The sequence below is a fragment of the Watersipora subatra genome, chromosome 2, assembly GCF_963576615.1.
Source record: "Watersipora subatra chromosome 2, tzWatSuba1.1, whole genome shotgun sequence".
Taxonomy (NCBI): Eukaryota; Metazoa; Bryozoa; class Gymnolaemata; order Cheilostomatida; family Watersiporidae; genus Watersipora; species Watersipora subatra.
The window spans coordinates 8,716,640-8,736,203 of NC_088709.1; the positions used below are offsets into that span (position 1 = coordinate 8,716,640).

Below are 19,564 nucleotides of genomic sequence, written 5' to 3' on the forward strand. Positions count from 1 at the left end.
ATCCGGCTAAAATTACACTTACAAATGCATTGCTAGCACCAACATTTCCTACAAGTCTGTTCTCCGTTCGTGCTGCCACCGAAGCAGGAGCACAAATTACATTTGCTAAATATACAGCTTATCTCACCTCCAAAAGCACTACTTTCAATGTTGTCAAACAAATGTCAACGGTATTTCCTGCAAACTGACAACAATAGTAACAAACACGACTTGATATACAATACCCGTACAATTGAAGAGTGGCATACAACATTAGAGCATACAAACTACAAAGATCTACAGCATGTAACCTGTAGAATGAAGATAGCACCTTTGCCTAAGAAACACATGGAATCTTGTCAAACATGCAAATAAAACAAACTAACGAAGCAGCCTAAGTCAAATGGTGACCCACCAATACATGCCACAAAGCCATTACAACATGTACATACCGACATATGTGGACCTATTGACCCGGTATTGAAGGAAGGGTACAAATATATTATAAACTTTACAGATGAGTTTTCTAGTATGCTGTTTGTATATGCACTACGCTCAAAAGATGAAGCTAGCACAGCACTAAAGACATTTCTAGCCGATGTTGCATCGATTGGAACCGTACTCGAGTTACACAGTGACAACGGTAGTGAGTATCTCAGCAGTGACTTTCAATCTATTCTTACAGAGAAAGGTATTAAACAAACGACTACAACACCGTACTCGTTGTACTAAAATGGAAAATCTGAATGCTCCTGGCGTACTATTTTAGAAATGTCACGCTGTCTGATAACGAGAACTGCATTACCGAAACTGTACTGGTCATACGTCGTACACCATGCTGTGTATATAAGAAACCAATCGTATCAAAGGAGAACTAAATTGACTGCTTACAAACTATTTACCAACATAAAGCCTGATATGACCAAACTACATGACTTTGGTTCATCGTGCACATTCTACACAGAAGGACACAAACAACAACTACAGCCTAGAGGACAGGAAGTAATCTACCTAGGTATCAATCTTTGAAATCAAAGTCACTACATGCTTGATATACAAACCAATAAAATTCTAACGTCGAAAAATGTACACATGTACAGACGACTCCTCGACAACAACACAGCTGAGGCACAGCTCCTGACTGATGACTATGGTACCGACGACCCGCTACGACTACAACGAAAAGGCAGTAAGCAAATAGTAGTAAACGACACCAAAACCACAACTCCAAACAGTACAGAAAACACCGAGACGCCTTGTCGATCTAGCCGTGAAAAAAGCCACCTACGTGTCTAACAGATTACCAACTGATGACCTCAGTAAATTATGCATATGCCGCATATACCTAAAACTTACGATGAAGCAGTAAGCTCAGAAGATGCTTCAAAATGGAAAGCAGCTATGGACGAAAAAACATGAAAACTCTGACACAAAATGAAACATGGGACATAAAACCGCTACCAAAAGATTATATCGAAACAAAAGGCAAATGGGTGTATACACTCAAGCAAGGTACACTAGCCGATGAAGTACAATACAAAACTAGATACGTCGCCAAAGGCTACTCGCAACAAGCAGAGATCGATTATGACAATAAGTACTCGCCTACTACACGCATGATGTCAATCTGTATACTGTTACAAAAGGCTATTAATCACTATGTATCCATGGTGCGCAGTACTGCGATGCAGTCCCCTCCGAAGTTGAGGGGATTTTACGTTTCCATGCTGCGCAGTGGTTTTCAGCAAATTAGCCAGATAAGAAAAATTGTATAAATCGAATCGCCTGATGGAGAAATAGAATCGATCACGGATACCGAACGTCAGAAACGGTCTTTTTATGCTTCTGTCGTCATTATACTTTTATTTACAATACACATTCACAAGGTTTTACAAACCTTAACACAAATTTTACAAAACAATATATTTTTAACAAGAATTTTTAAGTAATATATTATTTAAAAGTTAATTTAGGACTTGTCACCTTTTTTTCGAAAAGTGTTGGCATTGATAACAAAGTCTAGGAAAGTAATCACCTCATCATCTTCGTGGGTGCAGACCATAATTAAATTTAGGTGAAAGAAGATCGGAAGAATAGAAAAAAAAACAAGATTAGCAGGACAACCTTTGTACTAGTTTATCGCCCTCGAAGAATCCGTCTCCACGGCATGAGAGCTATGCGCAGCCACTGCGCAATCGCTGTTTCCTTGATGCGAATTTGCACTGGCTTCGCACTGATCAGTGCGCAGTGATTTCAGTGCGACGACGCCGTTTCCATGATTCGGAGATAGCGCAACTCCGAAGCACTGCACATCATGGAAACGTAGTGAATGACAGGCTACAGCTACATAAAATAGATGTTAAAGGAGCTTACCTTAATACTCCTATCGGTAAAGGCATTTATGTTGAGCAACCAACCAGGTACAAACAGACTGATGACAGTAAACGCCCAACATGCCATCTTAAAAAGTCGCTCTACGGACTAAAACGGAGTGGAAGAAATTGGCATGCTACGCTGACAAACTTTTTCAAATCCCAAGACTTCACACCGAGTAAAACCGACTTGTGCGTATACATCAAACATACCACCGACAACAGCTCTCTAATTTTATTTTGGGTAGACGACATAATGATCGCCGCCAAAAACATAGAAACCATTAACTCTATCAAACAAATTTTACACAGCAAATTTCAACTGGTTGACCGAGGAGAACTAAAGTGGCTTCTTGGTATCGACTTCAAACGTACTGAAGATGGCAACTACAACATGAGTCAAGAAAGATATGCTGAAGCTATTCTAAAACGCTTCAACATGACATATGCTAAAACAGCAAGTACACCCGCCGAAAAGAGCATACAACTACAAAATGCAACCGATCAAGAATATCAAGCCTTCCTATCGAGTAAGTTTCCGTACCGTCAAGCCGTTGGTAGTCCATTCTACTCGAGTGCCAAACGACCAGATATATCTTAGACTATATCCAAACTATCACAATACCTAGATAAGCCGAGTATGAAGTACATTACAGCATTCAAGCACCTGTTACAGTACATTAAGGGAACAAAATCGTATACACTAGTCTACAAACCTACGGACAACAATCTGAAAGCATATACAGATTCAGATTAGGTTGGAAGCATAGAAGATCAACGACTGGTTACATCAGTACACTACGTAGTGTTCCAGTAAGTTGGAAAACACGCAAACAGCCAACAGTAGCTCTATCTAGCTGCGAAGCTGAATATATGGCTCTAGCTGAGTGTACGAAGGAGATACTTTACCTACGAAGCCTCTGTGTGTCGCTACGCATAACTATCTCTACGCCGACAATCATATATTGCAACAATTAGGGTAATCATAGCTGACAATAATGCAGAGCATCATAACCGAACTAAACACATAGACATCCGCTACCACTTCGTAAAGGAGAAAAATGAAATTACTTACAAATGCGTAGAAACTCATAACAATCCTGCAGATGTGCTCACTAAACCACTTGGCAAGCTGCAACACCATTGTGCAATTAGTCTGCTCCAGATTGAGGAGGCGTATTGAGATACAACCTAAAGCTGACTAACTAATTAGGAGTTACCCTCTCCGTATAGACAACTCCATATCAATATCGTTACACTTATATGCTTATCTACATTAGCCAATCATATTCTTAGACTAATTAGCTGCTGACTAATTGCTCTCTTCCTGTTATGCTGCATAAGCCGATAGTTGTAGAAATAAATTCATGATATGCTAATCTGAATATTACATCACTGATTCTTGTCATCTCTATTCAGAATGAGTACACAAACCAGAAAAATTACTCACCCAACAAATTATGTTGTTTTCATAACTAGAAATTTGGTGAAACAGGTCCAACATCGACAAGTCCGAATCTAGACAAGTCCCAATCTCGACAGAGGTTAGTCTGAATTTAGACAAAGGTTGGTCTCAATATCGACAAAGGCTGGTGCCAGTGTCGAAACTTTGCTACAAATTTAAAAGTAGAGGACAGCTCCAAATTAATATCACAGATAGCAGACCCGTACACTCCTGTACACTGTAGGCTGTATACGCATTTACTTTGTAACAATAATAAGGGTGCAGTACAATAGCCAAACACTTTCATATTTTACAGGTTATACTATAGTCAGTAGTGAAGTGGTTTCTAAATAGCATCTAGGCAAAAATTTCAGAGCCACATTTACCTAGACGTTCATTTAAGTAAATTCATATTGAACTGTGTGTGTGTTTAAAAACTGCACTGACTTGTAGTAGATGTATAATTAACTTAATATATCTGTATTGTAACCATAATACAAAGATTAGCAATTTCCACTCGAATTGCTTACATATTCTTTGTTTACACACAGCTGTAACTCAAACACTTTCTGAATGCGAGAGCGTGTCCTGCCATCACGGAATATAGTACAAATGCAATACACGCTGGCATTTTTGATTTTATTTTAAGCTATCTATTATCACACTAATATCAAGGTTGTATAACAGCATCTTATTAATTTTATGTATTTATTGTGTTGTTATAACTACATTGTAGCACTACTTTTATGGAAAAGATGCAGCATAATTTATGTTGCATATTGTCGTTACACCAATAAACATTGTTAATAGTAAAACATTATTTTTCCAGTAATTTGACTATTTCAGCCATTTGACACTAATTTTCAGTAATTGCTGTAGGATTACATGTAGCTTTAATGTTGTTTGAGAATTGTCAACGGACACCTCTGTTTCAAAATCTTATTGAAATAGTATGAATTCTAAAAGCATTCATAGTACATAAGGGAGACATATCTAGAGAGGAAGACACAGATAAAGAGATATGTCTCCCTCTAGATAAAAAGGGAGACACCTACATTTTATGTTTGAAATCAAAGCGATTCTAGCAGAAATCATAACGAAAGAACTAAGTAATTATACGATTACTCAGTTCATTGCATGAAAAAATGTTATAAGTTACAAATTTGAGTAAAACTACTATAACTATTTACGAAAGATTAAGAGACAGTTATTTGAAGGGTCATGTTTTGTAGAGAAACTGAGACCATTTAATAGTCCTCAAGTTTGCTACAACATCATTAGTTTACCATGAATCTTCGATAGAGAAAAGCTTATATTCTCCTTTGTATCGTTTGCCCTCTTGAAGTTAGATTTCTCCTACAAGCATTGCGATAACTGGTAAATGGGTGCATCGTACATATACTTCAATCAGTCTCCAAACATATAGAGCTGCACTAAAGAAGAAACCACTATTCACTAGAACTCTGATAATTTCCAAAAGGTAAGACCTCAAGCTTTAAACTGTGGGCACTGAGTATGGTGGTTAACAACTAGATTCTAAATGAATGAAATATGTTACGGTATCTGAATTATTAATTTTCATTAATACAATCAATGCATATTACAAAGATAGTATCAGTTGTACAAATGAACACTAGTGACTAATTAATTTAATATATATATCATTCATTGTATACATTGTATATATATTCATTGAATTCATATTATCATTGTATATCATTCAAATATTTCTTAACGATTGAGTTTCAAAAGTGTACAACAACAATTTGTTTTCAGGAGACCTTAAAATCTAGTGAATGTGAAGCGACCTTTGATGTTGTACCAGATAATGCTGGAGAGTTTTCAGCCAGTTTATACCAAAACGCTACTGAGCTTGAGGCAGTGTGGAAAACTAATTATGTCTGTAGCTGAAAACCTCTCAAATCTCATAAACCTTTACTATATAATATGTTAGGCCTAAACTGTCTCAGGCTAAGGTAGAGTGGAACATGCTGTTTTTGCTGTAGCTTTACAATAATTTTATCCTTTATTCTGGGCCCTCACACACTAATCTTCAACAAATACTAATTTCCTTTCGCAATTCTGCCTTCACTTCGAAAAATAAAAATCAAAGCTACTCACTGAAGTTTATATTTCAAATAAAACATACTGCTAGCGGAACAATTAACCATATATATTTATTATTGTTACTTATTTTAGCATTCATTCTATACTTAGGTTGGGCACAATATTGATAGGCCTACATAAGCTGGGGAGTGCTGCATTAATTGGATCACAAAATATTTTTTTGCGCAAATAAATATTTTACTTAAAAATCGCTAATTTACAATGAAAATATTAAAAGTTATTAAGAGCATTAATTTATATACCTGCTTCTCTCACCCTACATTTGTACTAAGTTTTGTGGTTGTATTGGAAGCTCTGTACGTATCCAGTAAAATCAACAGATGGTAAGATATATGTTCTGATTCTTTATTAATCTTAACACATCGTGCTGTCAATCATATTAGTAGAGTATACTAGTAAATTGACAGAACAGTTATAATTATAATAAATTTCAAAGCTAGATAAAAATAAGTAAGTTAGTTTTTATTTACAAAAATTACTGGTTTTTTTAGAGTTTGATCTAATTAAGAAAACTGACCAACAGCTACTGACTTAGGCTTGATACTTTAAAACTGAACAGTGTGAGTACGTTGCGCTTTTCTTCATGCTTTAGCATATCGTTGCTTCACAAGTCTGTTTGAGTTCTGCACACAATGAAGTCTTTATTTAATGAGAATGCTTGCTAGCCTCCAACTCAATCGTGTTGCTAGGTGATGAGAACTTCGTCAATTGGAGATATTACTTGCGATAAAAGTAGTGACGATCGTACGCTTTGTAATAGATTACAGTAAACAACTAAACAAAGTCCATGTTTGGCCTACTAAAAATTCCTCCGAATACAGTGATGAAACTTAAATGATCATTAGGTGCTGTAGTAAATTTACAGAACTGTTATTAGTGGCAAGACAATGACAAAACACAGTTATTTGCTAAATATATTTACTTTGACATAAATGCGATAGATAAATATTTTATACTTCAGCGTCAACTCATGGTAAACAGAATGCACAATTGACACCAATCAGATCTTTTAACAGCTTTCTCGGCTCACCTCTCTACAAGTTTTGATCACCCAGAAACTTTCCAGAAACCGTAAATATTTCTTTATCTTTACTGCTTTAGAAGTTTATTTCCTGCATTACATTATACACCTGTCAGCTGTCATGAAAAATCACATGCATTATTTCACTTTACTGCCTTACAGTCCAGTAAAGTAAACGTCATCATCATCGTTTTTCCATGATGACATTTTACGAAGCAATAAGAATGGGGAGTTAGTCCACTTAGATCATATGTCACTTCAGTTTCCGAGCCCACCATATCTCTCAGATAATCACATGTGCATAGATCATACCTCATTCACCATATTATATGTGTTCTTTATCCCATCTATAACAAAATACTCAATACAAGCAAAGTACAAGTATCTTTTATACAAAAGTAATTCAATCATTATGCTTTGCTCCTGATTTGGCATGCTAAAGTCATACAATGTCAGCCTTTTGCTGACATTGCTCGCATTGCTTGAAAATCTTACACAATATGCCATGATAGTTCTGATAGATTTGAGATTTAAATTGGTCTCATTTCATTTTTAGTTTAACTCAGATTGTGCTTCAGGTTATACACGAACACGGAGAGATAGAAAACATTGAAGTGAAAGCTCAGATGGTAGTTCAGGTTATACAAAGACACGTAGAGGTAGAAGACATTGTAGTGAAAGCTCAAACGGTGGTTCGAGAAATATAGAGTACAAGGCAGCATTCCTCAAGACGCAGGTATTTATTTACAGTCATCCACATCTAATTGTGCAAAATTTTGATGTGAACTGCTTTTGACAGAATTGTAACATGCAGTGTTACAAGTAAACTGTATATCAACTACAATCACACAAATTCTGTGTAGTGTAATAATTAAAGCTAATTATTTATAGGCATATTGATCATTCTAGATAAATAATTAAGAGCACATATCACTGTGAATTATAAACACTGGCACCAATACTAGCATAGAATAACACAATATAATTAATTTAAATATATTTTAGTGAAGAAGACATATGCAGCGCTGAGACAGACATGCCACCAGCATATTATGTATTGAGGGAGGGAGTCGGAAAGGAAAAGACTTACTTGTTAGCAAAGAGGGATTTAGCTACGTGACAAATAAAGAAAGATTTACTCATAGCGGAACTGTTATTTATTGGATATGTTCGGTCACAGGATGCAAAAGCAAGGTAACACAAAAATAAATTGGATATACAGTGAAACATGGATAACTCGCCCTCGGATATAGCGAACACATGGTTAACTCGAATGGATTTGCTTCGTCCGTTCCCACGCAATGATAAATGGCTCTATATAACTCGAATTCAACACTGTTAATTCGAGCTGTTTTTTGCCCAACGGCTACCGAAACAGTTGCTATCGCTTTAGAAAATCACTTTATTCCAAGCCATAGAGGTAAACCTCAACTTTTCGTAATTCATAAGCGTCGTTATTACCTCCATCGGCAAAATATTTTTGTCAACGACTTTTCTAAAGGTTTGGTGAAATTTGATTTATACTGCTATACGATGAATAGCACGGGCTAACCGGTTCACGCGCGCAAGGATTTTCGCCATGCACATACAAAAAAAACAGCATGTTGTTTTTGTTTTGTATTTGCGTGGCGAAAATCCTTGAGTGCGTGACTCGGCTAGCCCGTGATGAATAGTTTTCCGACGTTGATTCCGTGTTGAATCAACGTCAGAATGTTGAATGTTTAAAACGTCTTAAAAATTGTTGTAATTAAACGTATACGTTGTCTTAGCTAAAAAAAACTATTCATCGTTTGACCTAAACACAGAATACGTGTGTACATTCAATAAGTATCTATTAAAAGAGCGTGAGTGATATAGAATGTACCGTAAAACCTCGTAAAACTTTTAATTGAACTGCCTCGGAGTGTTGCTCTTAACGAATCCCAGGTAAAGTTAGGTAATCTTTGCATAAACTTCAAGAAAAATCCGCAAAATTGATCGTGGGTAAAACGCTCAAAAGAAAAAGATGTCTTTTCTTTTGAGCATTTCAGCAACGATCAAGTTTTGTCAATGTCAATCTAAAAAATGTCCTGGCAATAACATCACCTCAAACAACAAACCAATCTCAAGTGATAGAAAAATCTCTATACTTTTTGATAAAAACGTTTTAAACTTTACATTAGAAGCATTTAATTTGAAACAAGCCATTTGTGCTTTTGATTTATATTATAGTTTGTATATGTACATGTATCTACTAATAAATAAGTAAATACATGGGCTTGTGACAGTGCTCTGATAGCTTCAACACTCTGATAATTCGAACACCTTTGCTCGGTCCCTTGAAGTTTGAGTTATCTGAGTTCCACTGTATATAAAAGGGAATTTTCCTAACAGACATGGCACTAATAGACAAAGTTTTAAAAAGACGGATGTTTTCAAAGGTAATTTTTTACAATGCCAATAATTATTGTCTCTGAACTAAGAATGCTGTCAATAATTATCATTCACGAATACTCTAGCAAATTATAGTTTATCAATACTGCATTGCAAGTGACACATCCTACATTTTTTAAAATAGTTCACTGCACAGCTCGTACATGTATTATACATAGGAAAGTTAATTCTACAAGTACATTTGTTGGCCTATTCTATTGCTTGATATTGTAGGTTAAGCAGTCTGCCAAAGAAGATAAGTTTTTTAGTGGAGCAACCATAGTCGATCGACTACTTATGGCAGGTGATCTAAAAGGGAGCGAACGAGAATGTTTGATAAGGACAGCAAATAAAGTGAAGCAGCGACTGAGACCTGCTCATTGAAAATATTTTAATTTTGAGGTACATAACCTAAACATCAACGACTAGTCAAACTAACTATGCTGATTGTGATTTTCACATGCATGGTTGATTTTAAATTGTCATACCACTCAGAGAGTATATTATAATATTTGTTACCTAGAAACATAATCTTCAATTACGAATCATACATTGTTGTTACAGCTATTTCAAACAGAAATACAAGAGAAATTCCTAAAGGCTGACATATCTTGCAGCAGAAACTTGATTTTCGCATCGGATGAACAGCTGAATCATATGTAGAAGAGGCCAATCTGGTACGTTGATGAGCCCTTCAAAGCAGCTAGGAAACCCTTTGTCCAATTTTTTTCGATGCATGTACATGTTTCCCAGGAAACTGCAGCAAAACAAATTCCAGCATGCTTCGTTTTGATGTCAGGAAGAAAGAGGGCAAATTACACTGCGGTAGGTTAATACAAGCATAAATAGAAAGCTCACAATTGGACGCAATAATCGTGAGAAACTTGAAAACCACTTTGTGGCATTAAAGAAAGAATGCATGACCACAATATAGTCGAACTTATTCTATAATTGAACCTATTATATTAGCCAGTATGGTTAATATTGTATGGTGTTTGCAAGAACTCTATAAATTTATGACCATATGTGAGTTTAAAACTCTTTTTAAACCAGTGGCATCAATAATACAGTTGATATGTAGACATAATCTTTTAACATTACTATAACATTTATTTGTTTAGGTACTTCAAAAATTAGCATCCTTGAAAGACCATCCGCCAAAGTTCAAAGATTTGTAGCTGACAGTAGTATAGTAGGAGCAGATCTACACACATTTGCACTTAAAGTTGGATTTTGGGTACATTTTAGCCCGAGAACCTCGGAGAATGGTGTTGTCTGATGGAAAGTTTGGGGGGTAGGTGTGTGAGTGTTGGGAGCTAAGGTTATGAAGTTTGAGAGGAATTGTGGGAAGGATGCGGTGCTGGTCGAGAGGAATTGTGGGAAGGATGACGTGAAGAGGGCGATGGTTTCGGGTTTCGATGCGATGGGTTTGGGGTTTGGGTGTCGACGAGTTGAGCGATCGATCGATCGTCGAATGGTTGGGGTTGGGTTGGCGACCGGTGGGGTGAACGGTGTTATGTCGTTTCGGTTGAATGAACGCTGATGTTGGACGAGTTCGGGCGTGTCTATTCGTGGAATCGGTTAAGTCTCCCTTCGTTATAAAACTCTTTAAAGATGAGTAATAAGAAAGGGGAAAGTCGAATGATTTATTCATTATGAAAAATTTCTTTTGAGAAGACATGAAGAGTCTTTATAGAAAACTAGATGATATAATTCAAATTTCTCCAATACTATTTATTAGTTTTGGATTTTTTTCGGTTAACGGTGAATTTTTACGAAATATAATTCAATTAGAACATAACCCTTCGGGTTGTACTTATGGTATAGCTAGTTATGAAATTATTCAAAGGTTGGGAATTACTGAACGACTTGTTCAATGGGCTAATCCATCTTCACGGTTAGCAAGATATTGTGTAGGCAACTCAGCTCGTTCAAGGTTTTGTGGATGGAGAGCATTGCCTATTAAGTTTGTTTGTCATCATCCACAATTCGAAGAAAATAATGGTAGATTTACAGCTCCAATTAATACTTCCACTACTCGATCCACCATCAGAACTACACACACATCCAGAATTCCTACCACCACCACAACTACACTCGCTAGTACAATTCCTACTACCACCACAACTACACTCGCTACCATCATTCTAGCAAGTGGAATCACAACTCTTCCATCATCTGAAAATCTTAAGGAAAATATAACTAATATCCCATTTGTACCAATAGCCTTAAGATTATATAATCCGAATAATGAAGAAAGAGAATATGGAAATGAAAGTTTTTCTGTAGAAAGATCCACCATCAGAACTACACACATTTCCACAATTCCTACCAACATTGCAACTACGGACGTTACCACTATTCCAGTGAGCAGAATGACAACTCAGACATCATCTGAAAATCTTAAGGAAAATATAACTGATATCTTATTCATACCAAGAGCCTTAAGATTATATAATCCAAGTAATAAAGAAAGAGAGTATGGACATGAAAGTTTTTCTGTAGACAAATTACAGGATGTCGAAATTTTTATCATAATCACATGCTGCTGCTAAAGTTGTAATCTAATTTTCATGCTTTCCTAAATTTTTATTCCACAATGAAAATGATATGTGAATATTGTATTGATTTTATTTTAATAATAGTATCTTAAAATATACAATAAAATATAAATTCTCCATCTTTGGAGATGAAGATTTTATTTCTAAAGGTTCTATTGATTTGCATATATATTCATTCAAAAAAAATTCTTTCTTATAAATACTAATTGCCAGTTTTCTGTGGAGTTGAAGAGCTTGTCACTTCAGAATATTGTAATTCTTTCTTATCGAGATAGAAGTATGTGTTGCTTGACTCGATTTTCTCATCAACTTCTTTTTGTTTTGCATCATCACTGTTTAAATATATAAAACATTGAGGATTGAGAAAGGATGAAATAAATGGATAACTATATATCTTTGGATTTAAAATTCTCAAAATCTACTTACCAAAATATACATTGAGCTAAGCCATCGTATACGTCTTGTCCACATGTACAGGAAGGTAATCCGTCTATAGGATAATCCAATGGTAAATCCAATTGCAACTCCGTTTCACTATTTTGAGAGTTTGTTTCTTTCGAGTTGTTTTTTTCATCAGTTTCCTTACCATCTTCTTGATACCTGTTTAATTTTTTGAAATACCATTGAAAATTGAGAAAAGATGATGTATATAAAATGAATAATTATATATTCATATAAAACTTTAGAATTTAAAATTTCAAAATGTACTTACCAATGTACACATTGTGCTAATCCATCATATACATGTCCACATGTACAGGAAAGTAGTTAGTGTGTACAATATTCCCATGGTGTAGCCCAAATTTGAAGACAACTATCTGTACATTTCCATTCTGACATTTTACCCTTCTCAGAATTCTATTAGCTTATGAAGAGTGTTATGATAATAATGATTCGTTCTCGATTGCTTTATATAGTTGAACGTCTGTAAAACGCTTGAGTGAGTTTAATGAAAATTTATAAATAGATTACAAAACATTCCTCTATGCTTACAATTTCGCGAAAATGAATTTCGCGAAATTACACATATATATTATATAGTCAACTTTCGCGAAATTGAATTTCGCGAAAGTGAATTTCGCAAAATTGGATTTCGCGAAATTTCACATTATATATATTATATAGTCAACTTTTGCGAAATTGAATTTCGCGAAATTTGATTTAGCGAAATTTTACATCATATATGTTATATAGTCAACTTTCGCGAAATTGAATTTCGCGAAAATGAATTTCGCGAAATTGGATTTCGCGAAATTTCACATCATATATATTATATAGTCAACTTTCGCGAAATTGAATTTCGCGAAATTGGATTTCGCGAAATTTCACATCATATATATTATATAATCAACTTTCGCGAAATTGAATTTCGCGAAATTGGATTTCGCGAAATTTCACATTATATATATTATATAGTCAACTTTCGCGAAATTCAGTTTCGCGAAAATCTGTTTACTATTTTCACCTCATTAATTCCTTTGGACACACCCATCATTCTTCAATTCACTATATAAGCGTTGCATGATCTGATGGAATATTCTGCCTCCTTAACCATCTCTTGATGCCTACTTATATACGGACATGAAAATTTGGGTCGATCGAGCGTTGATACCATAAGGCTTGTATGCTTCAGCTAGAATTCTGTCAGCCGGCTACTCGCAATTAAGTTCGTTGAGTGTTGCTGTGTTCAGGCTGTTGTGTGGACAAGCGCCTTGGCATTCGACCTGATTGTTTTTCTAGGTTTACCTATGGAATTCTCCTGTTTGGTTTGGCTTAACCATTCCATAAAAGTCTCTCGGATAGTAAATAGATGAAGATGATGAACTAGTAAAAGGGCATACATGGATTAATATGTGGATTATTTTGAGGATAGCTCCAACTCAGCGTGAGTATATCAATATATAAAACTTATATCAAAAAAGTAAATAATATTCGGTTGTATTTGTTACCAAGTTTATTTCGATATAAAGTATATATGTATATTCAATTGCAAAATATAGAAAAAAATTTATGTCAGTTCTTCTAGTAATTTAACAATTTGGGAAGTTCCTTGAATATGTACATTGTCAATACTTTCATTTTCTTCGTTATTAAGACTTTTACTCATTTTTCCATTCCAATCATATCTATCTAGTATAGTTTTTCGAACTACATGATCTCATGTATCTGTTTCAGAAATTTTTAGCATAACTGTTAGAAAATCTTCTATTGAACATCCTCTGCTCCAAAATATTGCAAAGAGAAGACAGTAATCTCCACATGTTGTTGAAAGAAATCCTTGGAGTAGAACATCATTCCATTTAATTAACTTTATTCCAGAAAGTTTTAAGATTTGAGCGACATCTGGATATGTTGAAGGATCTCGTCCTGTTGAATCGAAATAATTAATTTCGGATTTTGTTTGAATAACTCCTATCCAGTGTTCTCCTGGTTGATAAGAATAGTGTGTGTTAAAAATATATATTCCTTCATTCGATAAAAATTGTTCTTTAAATTCATTTCTTGCACAGACAGCAAAAAAATGATTATTAGTCATGTGATCTTGGGAAAGAACATCGAAAATATTTGCTGTATTCATCCTTAGAATATGCTTCCACCACTGAGTCGAACGCTAAAGTCAGAAGCGATTTCCATCATTCCATCTTTTTATATATATGTATTAAGATAGACATTTTCTGGTGTTGCAGCCCGAAAACCGATATCGATTGTTAGTGAAACATGTCTCATTAAATGAAAACCTTCGGATGAGAGATCTCCTGTCAAATCGAAAGCGTATATTGCAAGTCCAGTTTCATATTCAGTCAGTCCAATTCCACTTCCTTCAGAAGAAAGATCTTTTCCCATTGCATTTAGAAGTTGTACATATGGTCGAGTATACATTCTATTTTCAAAATTTGAAGTATATCGTTTTCCAAAAGGTAGTCCATCAATTTGTAGTTCTACATGACTCACATCGTAATGACCAAATTTGAAAGGATTACGATTGTATGATCCATTTTCTCCATCGTGTGATGAAAGTGAAACAAGTATTAAATTTGGTCTAAGTGTGTTATCAGCAATTTTAATTTGAGTATGGGTTAATCTAGTATTCACATTATAAGATCTGGTGTATACCCGAGAAAGAGGATACTTTGCATTAACACCATTAAGTAGTTTTTCGTTATGTAAAAGCTGAATTGTTTGGTTGATTTTTAATTTTCGAAGATGAAGTACACATTTCGTCAACTTTACTTTTTCCTCTCCTCCAGGAGCAGCTGCTGCTGCCATCAAACAATAACTTGGTTTACTTCGGTCTAGTTCTAATTTACAATTCAATCCTGGAATGAGATATCTTTCCTGTTGAAAAATGCTAAGATAGAGTCGTCCAAAAAACTCAAATGTGTTTGATCCTCTAATAAGATTCTTTCTTGCTGTAGTCGCAGTATTATCGAAATCCACACCATCTTTTGCAAGATTATCATCTTGAAACCATCCTTCTGCTTTTAATTGGTATTGTTTTGCTTCTCTGCTATTATTGAGAAGGGTTTCTATGAACGATCTCATAGGATAATCACTTGAATGTTCAACAACGGATCCATTAATTTTGAATGTTGCTGTTTTGATTAGCGAATGAAAAAACGCATCCCCTGGTACAACATTTACGTTAGCAACAGCATTGTCTAAATTGGAACCATCGTCCTTGACTACTTTTCCTTCGATTTACAAATATGAATTACTTAAATTGATATAGTGATCTACATCTCCAGGTATTTCAATTTCAATTGGTCCATATTCACTGAGTCGTGACGGACCTAATTCACTATAATATCCGTGCTCCACCGAACTATGTGTGCCCGGAACAACAAATATACCCAAACTTTCGTTTATCGTAAAAGGAGAACCCGATATTTTTAAACCTGTTGAACCAATCTCTCCAGAGCTCATCTTTCACTATTGATGTATGTCAATGAAATGAACTAAAAAATATTGAGATAATAATATATAAAACATTTCAAATTTTAAAAAATATTTGGAGTGGCTTTTCTCCGTCGCTTTGCAGGTTTGCTACGGTTATTTAATTTTCTTTTCCCAGGTTTTCTAACTCTTGGAATTACTACTTCATCTGTTTCTTCTTCTTCTTCTTTTGGTCTCTCTACCATGTTATTAAGATAATTGGATGCAGCATCTAACCCTTTTTTCCCTAATGAGATAGCCGTTTTTTTTGCTAGAGGCGCAACAGCTTTTGCTAATTTTTTAAATATTCCTGATAGTCGTCCATTTCCCATCACTCTTTTTCCTTTATATGGTGTCAATCCGCCATTTCCTGTTTGATTAGACGTGTAATATTGAATGTAAAAGTTTTTTGAGTCTTCTGGAGTATATGGAATTAATATGGAATTCATTGTTTCTTTCTGAAATGAACCGTTAGTATAACCTTCCCTCCATCAAATGGTACTTTTTCTCCATCATCACTTGTTATAAGGGTCTCTATCACATCAGTAGAAATTTTATCTACTTCAACGTAATGCGCTTGACTGAATTCTGTATAAACTCGAGAGAACTTCTTTCCACTTACTGGGACAACTCGTAACAATCGTACATTTGCATCTCCAACGAGTCTGTTACTTACAATTGATGAATATACGTATAATGATGTAAATCCATAGTTGATATCCGGAGATGTGATGTTTCCGTGTTTTCCCACATTATAAGTTATCTTCGGATCTAATCCTAAGATATTTGCGAAATCTTGTGAAAACGAAACCTGAACACTCAAATCTCTTACATACAACATAGATTTGTTGGATATTTTGTCGTATTCGAATTCTATAGTTGGATGGAGATTGAAGGATTTTAGAACATCATGAGCTCGTTGAATTACTTCATCTATATCTTCGTATCCTCCATTTCCAATTTTTATGTCGAAACGACGAAATCTCCCATTAAGTTCCGCTTTTGTGATGCTTATTATCCCTTCTACTACATTTGGCCAATTATTTGAAAACGATATATCTTTTAGAGCAACTTCCCATTGTCCTTCTGTAAAATCTACATATTTGGCTAGTCTAACTGTAAAGTTTGAATTAGTATTTTTAGGAAAGTTACTAAAACTAGCATCAGAAGGAAGAGTTACGAACTCCGACATTTTCAATTCTTTCAATGAAGTTCAATTCCTTATCATCCTCTTTTATTTAACAAAATCTCTTTCATTGACCCAGCTATTGAATGAATCAGGATATCCCATCCATTTAACGAGTATTTCCTTTGTTCTTCCTCGTTTCCGAGATTTGAGAATTTTCTCGATTCGAAAAAATGCGGGTTTTTTTACTTTCTGTAGTTCATCTTCATAAAAAGTTCCATCAACCGGTTCGTTTGCCAAATCACGTAATTTATAGATAATCGGTCTTTCAAAATCAAGTACTTCTGTAATTTGAAAAACTTCAACCGTCCAATTTATTGTGAAACCTCTTTCGAAAGCTGTTCTAGCTTTACTAATACGAACGTAATCATCAATATTGAATTCGGGAGTACTGTCAGAACTATATTCTCCATTTTCATAAATCCTATTCCAGATTCTTTCTTGATTTTCATAATTTACATCATTCGGTTTTATTCCTAATGTTGTGTGAATAGTATTGTTATATGCTTTTACCATTTGTGGTAAAACATCAATATATCTACGTTCATCCGAATATGTCATGAATCAATACATCTTCATCCGTAATGTTTTGTTGAATCGTTCTATGATGGAAGCTTTAATTTTCTCATTCTCAGATGTAAACCATTTTACTTTATTTTCTTTCAAAACTTTTTTGACATCTCGATTATTAAACTCTTTTCCTTTGTCTGTTTGAAAAACTCTATAATTAGTTCCATCCAATACTTTTTTAAGGCTTTTGCTACCGATATACCTGATTTGTTAACAAGAGGCTCTACCCATGCTTTTCTTGAAAAAACATCAATGATTGTAAGTAAAAATGTAATTCCATCATTTTCAGCTCGATGAAATCTAGCATCCATTAAATCAGCCTGTAATTGTTCACCAACTCCTGCAACAATTGTAGGTCTTCTTCTAAATTTCGTTTTTATTTGTTTGTGTAACGTATAAGCATCTTCACCACTTAACCAATCTCTAACTTCTTGTTCGCTTTCTTTTCTTCGACGTGCTTCAATCAGTTTTCGTGCTCCACCTAATGAAGATGGTAGATCCGGGGTATAATAGAATTCATTTAGTAAGTCGTCCATTTTCCTCTTGTTCCTACATAAGGTTTTCGTGAAGACGATCTATTCGAATTGGATTTTGATTTATTTGATAAATTCGAGTTCGAATCCTTGATAATTTTTTCAAATAAGTTATATTGTTTCTCAAATGAACTTGGAGAAAAGGGAGAAGATACAATTGAACTATCTTTAACTCGAATCTTTCTTTCAAGAAGATTTCGTAAGTTCTCAGGTTTAATCTCTCCTGTAGATCCTGTTATTTTCCCGGTTAAAGAATCATAATTTCCAGACTTTTCCAATTTTTCCAGAAGTTTTTTCGCTTTAGTTTGATCTTGTTTCGAACCGAAGTCTTCAACTATTGAAGAAATGGAATAAGATCTAGAAGAATTTGACAATGGTTCTTCTTCGTTTAACTTCGGTGGTAATAATGTGTCTTCTTTTTTTGGCGAATCTTTTAAAACTGTAGAGTCTTGAGACGAATTATCTTCGGGTAATTCAGGTGTATCTTTCTTTAGAGTTTCTTTTGAATTTTGTGGAGCTGAAGGTGTTTGTGACATCATTGAAATCGGTTTTCGAATAGTCGGAGACTGTTGAATTGGATAACTCCGAATTGAATTCATTTCATCTAAAAATTTTTGAAGTTCAGCTGCATACAAATTAACTTTGTTATAGTCTGAAATAGTGTTATCGTTATTAATTTGACGCATCCTATCTCTGGTCTCCTTAACCTTACTTACTCTTGGATTTTCTAATGGATTAAAATGAAGTGACGAACTATAGCCATCATTGATAATTTTTGAATCCTGTTGACTTTTAAATTGGTTCCTTTTGTACTCGTCTTCAGAAACCAAAAAAAATTTTTTTGTGTACTTAGGAAAGCTCATCTTCCTGCTGAATGATTAATACAAGTTGAGGGATGGCTTTATAATCCGTTTCAATAATCCTCTTCCCTTTTGCAAAATCTTTCGTTTATATTTAAGCGGTTTGTTTTCATCGATAATATTCATCAACTCCTTTTTATGTTGACTCAGAGAATGGTATTGATTTTTCGTTAAAGGTACATTCCCATATATAATATTTTTAACAATTTCAAGTAATGTTCTAATTACTTCTTCTTTCATATGAGGTAAAGCAGAACTTGCAAGTTCATCGGTAAGACTGTTCAGTATTTGCAGAATTACTCTGTTTTTTTCATTCTCTTAGAAAGTGGAGAATTATCCATGATAATTTAATTATCTTCTTTTTCGTGGTTTAAACAATCCTCCGAGCAATGGTTCAACTAATCCTGGGAGTATAGCACCCGCGATCGGACCTAGTAAAGCCGATAAAAACCCTCCTTTTTGCAAAAGTTGTTTCTTTTCCAAATTCGATGTTCTAGGACTAATCAGTCGAGCGATGTTCGTACTTTGTCGACTCAAAGCTTTATACTGAGCATCAGTTAGTCGTT

The 19,564-nt window shown here is 34.7% G+C and overlaps 1 protein-coding gene across 1 annotated transcript in view; it reads left to right on the forward strand.

The window, feature by feature from the left end:
• The first annotated feature begins 1,071 nt into the window (after positions 1-1,071).
• The window catches only part of LOC137387918 (tigger transposable element-derived protein 6-like), a 30,783-nt gene continuing 12,290 nt past the window's right edge, over positions 1,072-19,564 (forward strand). The window contains exons 1-2 of the mRNA XM_068074432.1: positions 1,072-1,168; positions 2,237-2,881. Coding sequence (XP_067930533.1) covers positions 1,072-1,168; positions 2,237-2,881 — 742 coding nt within the window. The remainder of the gene's footprint in view (positions 1,169-2,236; positions 2,882-19,564) is intronic.